The sequence below is a fragment of the Aethalodelphis obliquidens genome, unplaced genomic scaffold, assembly GCF_003676395.1.
Source record: "Aethalodelphis obliquidens isolate GAN/ISIS:26980383/991018 unplaced genomic scaffold, ASM367639v1 scaffold11, whole genome shotgun sequence".
Classification (NCBI taxonomy): domain Eukaryota; kingdom Metazoa; phylum Chordata; class Mammalia; order Artiodactyla; family Delphinidae; genus Aethalodelphis; species Aethalodelphis obliquidens.
In genome coordinates this window covers 20,042,587-20,055,990 of record NW_020837955.1, presented here as the reverse complement: position 1 = coordinate 20,055,990, position 13,404 = coordinate 20,042,587, and the positions used below count along the sequence as shown (strand labels likewise).

At 41.0% G+C, this 13,404-nt stretch overlaps 1 protein-coding gene across 1 annotated transcript; it reads left to right on the top strand.

Annotated features, from left to right (window-relative positions):
- The first annotated feature begins 4,052 nt into the window (after positions 1-4,052).
- LOC113623651 (ester hydrolase C11orf54 homolog) lies at positions 4,053-5,400 on the top strand. Its single transcript, XM_027113119.1, is given in 4 exon segments — positions 4,053-4,283; positions 4,285-4,648; positions 4,874-4,941; positions 4,944-5,400. Coding segments are annotated over 4 exon segments (948 nt in total). The 5' UTR covers positions 4,053-4,064; the 3' UTR covers positions 5,241-5,400.
- Positions 5,401-13,404: the final 8,004 nt, after the last annotated feature.

Sequence of the window (13,404 nt, the reverse complement as noted above, 5' to 3'; positions counted from 1 at the left end):
CCTTTAAAAAGCAGCTACAGGTAAAAGGACGAAAGCAGTTACATGTAAAAGGACGAAATTAGAACATTTTCTAATACCATATAAAAAAAAACTCAAAATGGATTAAATACCTAAATGTAAGACTGGAAACCATAAAATTCCTAGAAGAAAACATAGGCTGAACACTCTTTCAGTAGCAATATATTTTTGGATCTGTCTCCTAAGGCAAAGGAAACAAAAGCAAAAATAAACAAATGGGGCTTAATTAAACTTAAAAGCTTTTGCACAGCCAAGGAAACGATCAACAAAACAGAAAGACAGCCTACTGAATGGGAGAAAATATTTGCAAATGATATGACCAATAAGGCATTAATATCCAAAATATATAAACAGCTCATACAACTCAACATCAAAAAAACAACCCAATTAAAAATTGGGCAGAAGACCTGAATAGACATTTTTTCCAAAGAAGACATAAAGATGGCCAACTGGCACATGAAAAGATGCTCAACACTGTTAACCATCAGGGAACTGAAAATTAAAACCACAATGAGGTATCACCTCACACCTGTCAGAATGGGTATCACCAAAAAGATCACAAATAACAAATGTTGGCAAGGATGTGGATAAAAGGGAACCCTTGTGCACTGTTGGTGGGAATGTAAATTGGTGCAGTCACTGTGAAAAAGAGTATGGAGGTTTCTCTCAAAAAACTAAAAATTGGGACTTCCCTGGTGGCACAGTGGTTAAGAATCTGCCTGCCAATGCAGGGGACACGGGTTCGAGCCCTGGTCTGGGAAGATCCCACATGCCACGGAGCAACTAAGCCCATGTGCCACAACTACTGAGGCCATGTGCTGCAACTACTGAAGCCCATGCGCCTAGAGCCCGTGCTCCACAACAAGAGAAGCCACCGCAATGAGAAGCCCACGTACTGCAAGGAAGACTAGCCCCCACTCACCGCAACTAAAGAAAGCCTGCATGCAGCAATGAAAACCCAAAGCAGCCAAAAAAAAAACCAACTAAAAATAGAACTACCATATGACACAGCAATTCCAATCCTGGGTATATATCTGAAAAAAAAGGAAAACACTAATTCAAAAAGGTACATGCACCCCAATGTTCACAGCAGCATTATTTACAATAGTCAAGATATGGAAGCAACCCATGTGCCCATCAACGGATGAATACACACACACACAATGGAATACTATTAAGTCAAAAAAAAGAACAAAAAAAAGAATGAAAATTTTGCCATTTGCAGCAACATGGATGGACTTGGAGGGTATTATGCTAAGTGAAATAAGTCAGACAGAGAAGAACAAATGCTGTATGATATCACTTATATGTGGAATCTAAAAAATAAAACAAACTAGTGAATATAACAAAAAAGAAACAGATTTGCAGGTATAGAAAACAAACTATTGGGGCTTCCCTTGTGGCGCAGTGGTTGAGAGTCCGCCTGCCAATGCAGGGGACACGGGTTCGTGCCCTGGTCCAGGAAGATCCCACATGTCGCGGAGTGGCTGGGCCCATAAGCCATGGCCGCTGAGCCTGCGTGTCCGGAGCCTGTGCTCCGCAACAGGAGAGGCCACAACAGTGAGAGGCCCGCATAGCACAAAAAAAAAAAAGAAAACAAACTAGTGGTTACCAGTGTGGAGAAGGAAGCAGGGAGGGGCAAGATAGGGGTAAGAGATTAAGAAGTACAAACTACTACGTATAAAAGAAGCTACAAGGATATGTTGTACAGCACAGAGAATATAGCCAATATTCTATAATAACTGTAAACGGAGTATAACCTTTAAAAAATTTGTATCACATTATAAGACTGAAACTAATATAATATCAACTATATCTCAGTAATAAATAAATAAAAGAAGGTCTGAAAGACATCCAATGGATTTCTCAGTGTGGTGGGGTCAGAGGTCAAACTACAATGAGTGTACAAGGAATGTGGAATAAGATAGAGACACAAGTGTTCATCATATTATTCTACCAAGAAGTCTGAACACGGAAGGAGAGAAATTAAAGGAAAATTAGAAGGGAACAGGGAACACAGCATCAGTGGAGGATTTTAAAATTTTGTATGGGATAAAAGTCTTGAGCGTATTTGTCAGCTGAGGAGAAGAAGCCAACAGAGAGGGTGAGTTGAAGATGCAGGAGGAAGATGATGAATGAAACAAGTATCTGTGAGAGGTCTGAGGAAACAGTGTTGAGAGTGTAGGTGGAGGCCTCGATTTTTTTAAAAATAAATTAACAGTCATTAATACAGTTTCTATTTCTAGTCTTCTCTTCCTTTTTTCTTTTTTTTTTTAGAGTTTAACTCAACTTTGAAATGCGTAATGCATTCACATGATTAAATGCTTTAAAAGATCCAAAAACCTCTTCCCACCACCACCACCCTAGCGGCAGCTTCTTAGTTCTTTCCATTAACAACCAAATTCATGACTGTCTTTTTTTTTTTTAATGAATTTATTTATTTATTTATTTATGGCTGCATTGGGGTTTTTTTCCAACATATTTATTGGAGTATAATTGCTTTACAATGTTGTGTTAGTTTCTGCTATATAACAAAGTGAATCAACTATACGTATACCTATACCCCCATATCTCCTCCCTCTTGCGTCTCCCTCCCACCCTCCCTAACCCACCCCTCTAGGTGGTCACAAAGCACCGAGCTGATCTCCCTGTGCTGTGCAGCTGCTTCACACTAGCTATCTATTTTACATTTGGTAGTATATATATGTCCATGCCACTCTCTCACTTCATCCCAGCTTACCCTTCGTTGCTGCACGCAGGCTTTCTCTAGTTGCGGCGACTGGGGGCTACTCTTCACTGCGGTGCGCGGGCTTCTCATTGCGGTGGCTTCTTTTGTTGGAGAGCACGGGCTGTAGGCACACGGGCTTCAGCAGTTGTGGCTCTCGGGCTCTAGAGCGCAGGCTCAGTAGCTGTGGCGCACGGGCTTAGTTGCTCCGTGGCATCTTCCCTGACCAGGGATGGAACCTGTGTCCCCTGTGTTGGCAGGCGGATTCTTAACCACTGTGCCACCTGGGAAGTTCCTCATGAGCTTCTTGTGTGTCCTTCCAGAGATACTTTATGCATATACGAGCAATACGAGCAAAAAAAAAATACATACATTCTCCTTTTTTTACACAAATGGGGGCATTCAATACACATCATTCTTATTTTTGTTTTTTAAACCTAACAATATATTTGGGAAATATTTCTATAATAAGCATATAAAGTGTTTCCTCCTTTTTCGAACTGCATTTTATTCCAGTCTCCTATTGATGGGAGATGTACTGCTAGCAATTGTAAACATTGAAGAAATGATTTGTTTTTGTACACTGAACTGTGAGACATCTGCAGAATAAATTCTTAGAACTGGAATAATTGGTTCAAAAGGTATGTACACAGAAAATTTCAATCTATATCATGAGAAGCAGAATAGCATTGCAGTTAAGGGCTAAGAGCTCTAGATTGCTTTAATTCCAGCTTCATTGCTGACTAGTTTTACAGCCTTGGGCAAGTCCTTGTGTCTGTTTCCTCATCTGTAAAATGGAGATGTTGATAATAATAGCACCTACCTTAATAAGGATTAAATAAAATAGTACATGTTATACATAGCAAATGCTCAATAAAGTTATTATTATTTTGCCAAATTGTTAGATTGATTAGAATGAGGAGTACCAATTCTTTAAGGTGGAGGGAAAGGAAGTGATAAAGTGGAAATTAAGAGAGATACAACTTAATGGTCTCAGAGTCCATTAAGGGTGTAATTCAATTACAGGAGTAATTGAAATGGAAGTAAGGGTGACAATCTTTGGATTTGAGGTGAAGGAACTGCAAGTCTTGGGATGTTGGATGATCATCCCCCAAGGACTATAACGTCATGCACGATGACGGCAAGAAGAGAGGAAAGTTGTAAGCTTCGTGCCCAAAATCTTAAAATGAATCTTCAGTGAAAGTGAGCAACATGAGGTCAGTAAGGAATTGCAATAATAGAGGTTAGAAACTGCAAAAGAGAGATTTTATTTAACTCTCTCTGCTTGCACACCTCATCACCTGTGCACTCGAGAAAGAAGATGTCTTGTGCTGAGTATTCTTTTCATGTGCCAAGTCTAGAGGAGCTTGTTGGAGTTCTGCGGAAGGGGCTAACGGATAACTTTGCTGATGTCCAGGTCTCTGTAGTTGATTGCCCTAATTTGACCAAGGAGCCATTTACCTTTCCTGTAAAAGGTATCTGTGGGAAAACTAGAATTGCAGAAGTAGGAGGTGTGCCTTACTTATTGCCTCTTATAAATAAAAAAAAAAGTTTATGATCTAAATAAAATCACAAAAGAAATCCAGCTTCCTGGAGCTTTTGTTCTTGGAGCAGGAGCAGGCCCATTTCCGACTCTTGGATTCAATTCTGAGTTTATGCCAGTTGTTCAAACAGAAAGTGAACACAAACCTCCTGTGAATGGAAGTTACTTTGCTCACGTTAACTCTGCAGATGGAGGGTGCCTACTGGAGAAATACAGTGAGAAATATCATGATTTGGGGTTTGCATTACTGGCTAATCTTTTTGCCAGTGAAGGCCAACCTTGAAAAGTCATTGAGGTGAAATCCAAAAGAAGACCTGGAAAACTTAACTTTGTGACTTGTATGAGACAGACTCTTGAAAAACATTATGGAGGGGCTTCCCTGGTGGTACAGTGGTTGAGAGTCCACCTGCCGATGCAGGGGACACGGATTCGTGCCCCAGTCCGGGAGGATCCCACATGCCGCGGAGCAGCTGGGCCCGTGAGCCATGGCCTCTGAGCCTGCGCGTCCGGGGCCTGTGCTCCGCAGCGGGAGAGGCCACAACAGTGAGAGGCCCGCGTACCGGAAAAAAAAACAAAAAACAAAAAACATTATGGAGACAAGCCTGTAGGAATGGGAGGTACTTTCGTGATTCAGAAGGGAAAAGTAAAGACTCATATATTATGCTGGCAGAATTTTCTTCCTGCCCATTGAACTCTGATGAAGACGTGAATAAATGGTTACGTTTTTATGAGATGAAGGCTCCTTTGGTTTGCCTGCCAGTTTTTATCTCCAGAGACCCACGGTTTGATTTGCGGTTGGAGCACACTCATTGTTTTAGTCATCATGGAGAAGGGGGACACTACCATTATGACACCACCCCAGATATAGTGGAGTATCTTGGATACTTCTTACCTGCAGAGTTTCTCTATCGCATTGATCAACCAACAGAGACCCATTCATTTGGGCAAGATTAAATCAACTGATACTCGTTTGACTGATTAATTCATTAATTGATACTAATATAAAGCCTAATAGAAATGATCTCACTACTTAATAAGCCCTATTTTTTTTGGCCTTTGAAATGAAAGGTATGTCGACACTGTACTCTGTATTACTTCAGCTCTATCTGAAAGGGATTATTGGGAACAAAGACACGTGATGGAGATGTTCTTCATTCTTTTTATTCTAAAAAATCAGTCTTATGATTATAATGAAATATAAACAGGATTAAGAATCAAGTGATGATTCCTACTAGCTAATGGCAATAATTTACATCTGTATATTCAGTTTTTCAAGCTAGTCTTACAACTGCTAAGTGGCTGTTTCTGGGTATTAGAAAAATCAGTGCTGGAAATGTTGATAGTTGTTAAATCTTTCTACTGAATTTTTGAAATCCACTTTAGAAGTCAAAGTACACTTTTTTCATGGAATAAGGTGGTCAGAGGGAGCAACTTTACTCCTTCTGGTGATGTTGAACCATACTCCGAAGTTTGCAGTTTGCCTTTAACAAATATTAGCAACCAGACGGTTAGCCATGATTCCTCCTTTGTTTGGACTGTCAATTGGAAGCAGTTTTTGCCTTGTTGGTTATTTGCGAGAAGTGAAAAGAAACAGCATCAAAATACAATCTCGAAGTGAGTATACTTCAATTTATAAATGAGGCTATTGCCAAATATGACTACTATCCTTCATGAAATGTAAAATTATACTTTTACCAATTGTAATGATTGAAATTTTCCTCAGTGTTTTTCTATAACAATCATGAGCCAAAAACAACTCTCTAATCTTGTAATGCCAACACTGATTTAGGAGCTTTTTAGTACTAAACATATAATAAATTGTCAATAAATATTTTTTGTCTTTGGATGTTAACTATAACATGTCCTGTGAGTATAAATTCCTAAATATTTTTTTTAATAAACACTAGTTTGTACCAAAAGAAATGAATAAAAATTTTACATTCATAAAAAAAAAAAGAAACTGCAAAGGAGCAAGAATTCAAAGGTGGAGGAGTGGTAGTCTGGAGGCTGTGGGGAATGAAGAGAATGTCGATTCCATTGCCTTACAAGGACATCAGGTGTCTTCATTCAAAAGGACAGCAGAGGTATCAACTCACACCTGTTAGAATGGCTGTTATCAAAAAGACAACAAATAACAAATGTTAGTGGAGAAAAGGAAACCCTCGTGAACTGTTAGTGGGAATGTAAACTGGTGCAGCCACTATGGAAAACAGTATGGAGGTTCCTCAAAAAATTAAATATAGAACTATCATATGCAATTTCACTCCTGGGAATTTATCTGAAGAAAACAAAAGCACTAATTAGAAAAGATATATGCACCCCTATGTTCATTGCAGCATTATTTACAATAGCCAAGATATGGAAGCAACCTAAGTGCCCATCAATAGATGAATGGACAAAGAAGATGTGGTATATATATACAAGGAATACTACTAAGCCATGAAAAAAGAATAAAATCTTGCCATTTGCAACAAAATGGATGGACCAAGTGGGTATTATGCCAAGGGAAGTAATCAGACAGAGAAAGACAAATACGGTACTACACCACTTATACATGTGCCTAAAAAATGAAACAAATGAACAAACATAACAAAACAGAAACAGTCATAGATACAGAGAACAAACAGGTGGTTGCCAGAGGGGAGGGAGATAGGAGGAAGAAAGAAATAGATGGGGGAGATTAAGAGGTATAAACTTCCAGTTGCAAAATACATGAGTCACAGGTATGAAATGTACAGTGGGGGGAATTTAGGCAATAATTATGTAATATCTTTGTATGGTGATAGGCTTACCATAATTAGACTTACCGTGGTGATCATTTTGAAATGTCTAGAAATATCCAATCACTATATTGTGTAACAGGAACTAACATAGTGTTGTAGATCAATTATACTTCAAAACAAACAAACTCATAGAAAAAGAGATCAAATTTGAGGTCACCAGAGGAAAGGGTAGAAGGAGGGGGAATTAGATGAAGGTAGTTAAAAAGTACAAGTTCCAGTTATAAGATAAATAAATATTGGGTCGCGGACTTTCCTGGTGGCACGGTGGTTAAGAATCCACCTGACGCCAAGGAGAAACTAAGCCCGTGCGCCACTACTGAGCCTGTGCTCTAGAGCCCACGAGCCATAACTACTGGGCCCGTGTGCCATAACTACTGAAGCCCGGGTGCCTAGAGCCTGTGCTCCGCAACAAGAGAAGCCACCGCAATGAGAAGCCCGCGCACCTCACCAAAGAGTAGCCCAAGCTCACTGCAATTAGAGAAGGCCCACGCACAGCAATGAAGACCCAACGTAGCCAAAAGTAAAAAATAAATAAATAAATTTATTTTTAAAAAATAGTGCTTGATGAGGACTTATAGACCAAAAAAAATAAAAAAGAATCCGCCTGTCAGTGCAGGGGACATGGGTTCGATCCCTGGTCCGGGAAGATCCCACATGCTGTGGAGCCGCTAAGCCCGAGTGCCACAGCTACTGAGTCTGCGCTCTAGAGCCTGCAAGCCACAACTACTGAGCCCTCGTGTCACAACTACTGAAGCCCGTGCGCTAGAGCCTGTGCTCCACAACAAGAGAAGCCACCGCAATGAGAAGCCTGCACACTGCATCGAAGAGTAGCCCCCACTCGCCACAACTAGAGAAAGCCTGCACACAGCAACGAAGACCCAATGCAGCCAAAAATAAATATAAATAAATAAATACATAAATAAATAAATATTGGGTTGGCCAAAAAATTTCATTCAGGTTTTTCTGTAAGCTGTTACGGAAAAATCCAAACGAACTTTTTGGCCAACCCAATATTAGGATGTAATGTACAACATGACACATATAATTAACACTACTGTAAGTTATATATAAAAGTTGTTTAAAAAAAGAAAGTTGTTAAGAGAGTAAATCCTAAGAGTTCTCATCACAAGGAAAACATATTTTTTCTATTTCTTTAGTTTGTATCTACGTGAGGTGATGGATGTTCACGAAACTTATTGTGATAATAATTTCATGACATATGAAGCCAAACCGGTACACCTTAAACTTATACAGTACTGTATGTCAATTATATCTCAATAAAATTGGAAGAAAACGAAAGGACAAATGGGGGAAATGCTGTCCGAAGAAGAGTCCAGTTTAGGTAAGGCAGGAAGTAGAGAGAACATTCTATAGCCAGATAAGGAAAATAAGGAAGTATGCTTGGACTTCCCTGGTGGTCCAGTGGCTAAGACTCTGCGCTCCCAGTGCAGGGGGCCTGGGTTCGATCCCTGGTCAGAGTACTAGATCCTACATGCTGCAACTAAGAGTGTACGCGCTGCAACTAAAGATCCCGCATGCTGCAATGAAGATCCCTCATGCCACAACTAAGACCCAGCGCAGCCAAATAAATAAATAAATAAATTTAAAAATAGCATCTATTTGTTAAAAAAAGGAAGTATGCTTGTTCTAGAAACAGAGAATACCAGAGGGGTCAGGGGAAAGGTTTTGGAGAGAAGGAGAAAAGCAATTGGATGCGTGGAGCAGAAGAATAACAAAGAAAGATGGGGATGGGAATAAGTGAGGATACAGGGAACCTTGAGTCAACGGTGAAGTCACTGTTGTGAGAAGCTGATGCAAGCTATGGATCCTCTCTCCAGAAAAAAATATATTTATACGTACATGCAAATGTTGCATGCAATCTCAGGTAGGTCACAAACTTCATGGACACCCAACATTTTTAATTTTTAAAAATATTTATTTATTTTGGCTGTGCCGGGTCTTAGTTGCAGCACGTGAGATCTTTGTTACAGCATGTTTTTTAGTGCCGGCATGTGGACTTCTTAGTTGCGGCATGCAGACTCTTAGTTGCGGCATGCATGCGGGATCTAGTTCCGCCACCAGGGTTCGACCAGGGATTGAACTCCGCACTGGGAGTGCAGAGTCTTACCCCCTGGACCACCAGGGGAGTCCCCCCAACTTTTTAAGGTAAATTTTTTTCTTCATGTGTATTTTACATTTTTTAATTTTTATTTTATATTGGGGTATAGTTGATTTACAACGTTGTTTTTTTTTTTTTTTTTTGCGGTACGCGGGCCTCTCACTGCCGTGGCCTCTCCCGCTGCGGAGCACAAGCTCCGGACGCGCAGGCCCAGCGTCCATGGCTCACGGCCGCTCCGCGGCATGCGGGATCCTCCCAAACCGGGCACGAACCCGCGTCCCCCGCATCTGCAGGCGGACCCTCAACCACTGCGCCACCAGGGAAGCCCTACAACGTTGTTTTTAAAGTAAACTTTTTATTGAAGTATAATATACATGCAAATAATTGGTTTCCCACTGAAAGTGAACTTCCCTATGTTACCAAAAACCAGATCAAGAAGCAGAACATCACCTGCTCCTCAGAATCCCCACCCTGAGTCCTCTTTCAGTCACTAACCATCCCGCAAGGGTAACCGATATCCTGACATCTATAACCATAGACTAGTTTGATCTGTTTTTGAATTTTATATAAATAAAATCATAATGATGCATTCTTATAAGTCTGGTTTCTTTACTCAATATTATGTTTGGGTGGTTCATCCATGTTGGTGCATGGAGTTGCAGTTCATTCATTCTCATGTCTGTATCATATCCCACTGTATGATGTATGACAATTTATCCATTCTACAATCCATAAATATCTGGGTTTGGGACTGTTACAAATAGTGCTGTTGTAAGTACTCTTGCACATGCCTTTTGGTGAACATATGTACACATTCTGTTGGTTATACACCTAAGAATAGAGTTCCCAGGTCATAGGTTCAGCTCTAGTAGATAATGGGTCTTATGTTTTGACAAGGAACAAGGAAAACAGGGATGCAGGGGAAGTGGAATTCATACAAGCTTTCAGCCCGAATTCTAGTATAAAGTTATACAAGATGTTTTGCAATGATCATTTATCAATACTGAGAATGAAATAAAACCACAACAATCAAAGACTGGATGAATAAACCCAAGGGGAGATTCGCTGAAAAGATTAATAAAACTTCTGACAAGTCAAGAAAAAAACAGAAAACATAAAATTTTAAGAAATATTAATTGCCAAAACGGACTCAGGAAGACTCAGAAGAGTTGAGGAGACTAATAATTATTGAAGAAACCGGAAAATTACGTTAGAGAATTCTCTCTCCAAAAAAAGCACTAGGACCTGACACTTCTCATGGTCACCTTTCTTTAGTGCTTCAAAGAATAGATAATTCCCATGCTATTTAATCTGGTTTAGGACATAGAAAAAGATGGGAAGTTTCTCCAATAACTTTACATAACTAACAAAATCATAATACCAAAACTTAACAAGGCATAAATAAGAAAACTTCAACCCATTTTTTCATATGATTAAAGATGCAAAAGAAAGAAAATCCTAAGTAAATTGCAAAGAGAATCCAATTCTGTATTAAAAGAAGACACTCTGGATAAGTTAGTATTATTCTAGGAATGGTGGGATACCAAGAAATCTACCAATATAATGCATCTCATAAATAATTCAGTATTTGTCAGAAATCTTTAAAATATGTATACAAAGCCTTTGACCAACAACTCCACTTTTAGGATTCTATCCTAAGAAAATATAACAGTTATGCACAAAGCTTTCACCACAAGGCTATTCCTTAGTGTTGTTTATATCAACAACAAAGACAAAAACAGAAAGAACACAATACAGGGTCAGCTAACCTATCCTCTACATACATATAAAATAACCTATGACAATGAAATAATATGAAGCCATTAAAAATAATGTTGTAGGGCTTCCCTGGTGGCGCAGTGGTTGAGAGTCTGCCTGCCGATGCAGGGGACACAGGTTCGTGCCCCGGTCCGGGAGGATCCCACATGCCGCGGAGCGGCTGGGCCCGTGAGCCATGGCTGCTGAGCCTGCACGTCCGGAGCCTATGCGCCGCAAGAGTGAGAGGCCCACGTACCACAAAAAAAAAATAAATAAATAATAATAATGTTGTAGAAAAGTATTTTAATAACATAGAAAAATATCCATGCCAAAAAACTGCAATATGGCCTCATGTAGGTTAAAAAATACGTTTCAAATTTTTAGTTTTAGCTATCTGCATTCTCCAGATTTTTTGCAATTATCATGTATAACTTCTCCAATATAGTGATAAGAATGTGAAGCGACCACTTTTTTAAATTCCTGTTTCTTGTTTGTGACTGGGGGTGAAATGTCAGAGAATCACCTTGGCATTCACTTTAGGAACAGAAAGTACTCATTCGTATTTCTCTACCAGCTGGTTGACCCCACTTAGGGCCCAGCCTGGATCACAGGCCTCCCCACTTCTCACCCAGCTGTCAAACTTTACACAAGATCTCATCCAGTCTACCCCAGCACTGATGCCAGATTCACCCTCCTCAAATACCACTGTACCTGTCACTTCCCTGCCGCAGAACTTTCAATAGCTCCCCACCCTCCCTAGCTTTCCAATTCAGGGCTCCAGAGCCTGATTCAATGTACCTGTCAGATCTTACTTCTCAGGGACGCCCCACAGTACACCCCCTTCACGTCTGTAGCAGGACCATCACCATCCCACACACATCGTGCCCCTTCGGCCTCCACATACTTGACTCTGCTGCTCTCCCTTCCAGCCGTGCCCCTCCTCCCCCCACCCCATGCCGCTGCCTAATAAATAGTCCCAACTCTCCTTCAAGGCTTAGCTCAAATCCCCTTTCTTTCATGAAGACTACCCCAGCTCATACCTCTGACCGCAAATGGGCCTACAAGTCTGTACAACATTTGAACTGTTGAAGTAGCGGGCGAAGTCTGGTTTACAAGGCCTTGAGGATTCATCTTCATCATGAGGTCCCCGCCCTGCTGCCTTCCTGCCTAATCCCAGCAGCCCTCACGCCAGTCCATTCTCCTCAAAGTACAGACATTGGCAGATCACCCCCCCGAGAGGGGCAGAAATTCCATCTCTCACCTTTGTGAGTCTCACTCAGTGAGTCCTGGTTGCCTGCCTGAGGACCCACCTCCTCTACGATGACTGACACCAGAAGTCACGCTGGTGATGACTGACACTGTCTTGGGACTGTGACCTTACCTGGTATTATCAAATCATTGATTAATACTAACAGCCACTGAAGGTTTGCAGCAGAAAATGAGGATTTTGTCTGTTAGGAAGATCCACTAATAAGAGTTCAGAAAAAGTAGGAAGGCCATTTTGGTATCACAATGTTAAGAGTAAATATTGAATGAGTACTTACTCCGTGCCAGGCAGCACTTTTACATGCATTATCTCACTGAGTCACAACAGCCTTAAGAAGTATATTCCAGGGCTTCTCTGGTGGCTCAGTGGTTGAGAGTCCGCCTGCTGATGCAGGGGACACGGGTTCGTGCCCCAGTCCGGGAAGATCCCACATGCCGCAGAGCGGCTGGGCCCGTGAGCCATGGCCGCTAAGTCTGCGAGTCCGGAGCCTGTGCTCCGCAGCGGGAGAGGCCACGACAGTGAGAGGCCCGTGTACTGCAAAAAAAAAAAAAAAAAAAAAAAAAAAAAGTACATTCCATTCTTATCCCCATTATAGAGGAGGAAACTGAAACTTTGAACAGCTAAGTAACCATAAAATTACTATATGACCCAGCAATTCCACTCCTAGGTATATACCCCCCAAAATTGAAAACAGGGACCCAAACAGATACTTGTACACCAGAGGTCCCCAACCTTTTTGGCAGCAGGAACTGCTTTCGTGGGAGACAATTTTTCCACAGACGGCGGGGTGGTGAGGGGATGGGTCAGGCAGTAATGTGAGCGATGGGGAGCGATGGGGAGCGGCAGATGAAGCTTTGCTCACTTGCCCGCCACTCACCTCCTGCTGTGCGGCCCGGTTCCTAACAGGGGGTTGAGGACCCCTGTTGTACACCCATGTCCATAGCAGCATTATTCACAGTAGCCAAAGGTGGAAACAACCAAAGTGTCCATGACTAATGGACCAACAAAATGTGGTATAGCCATATAATAGAATATTATTCAGTCATAAAAAAGAATGAAGTTCTGATATATGCTACAAAGCACATGAACCTCGAACACATTATGCTAAGTGAAATAAGCCAGTCACAAAAGACCAAATGTTACATGATTCCACTTATGTGCAATAGGCATAATTCATAGAGACAAGTTAGA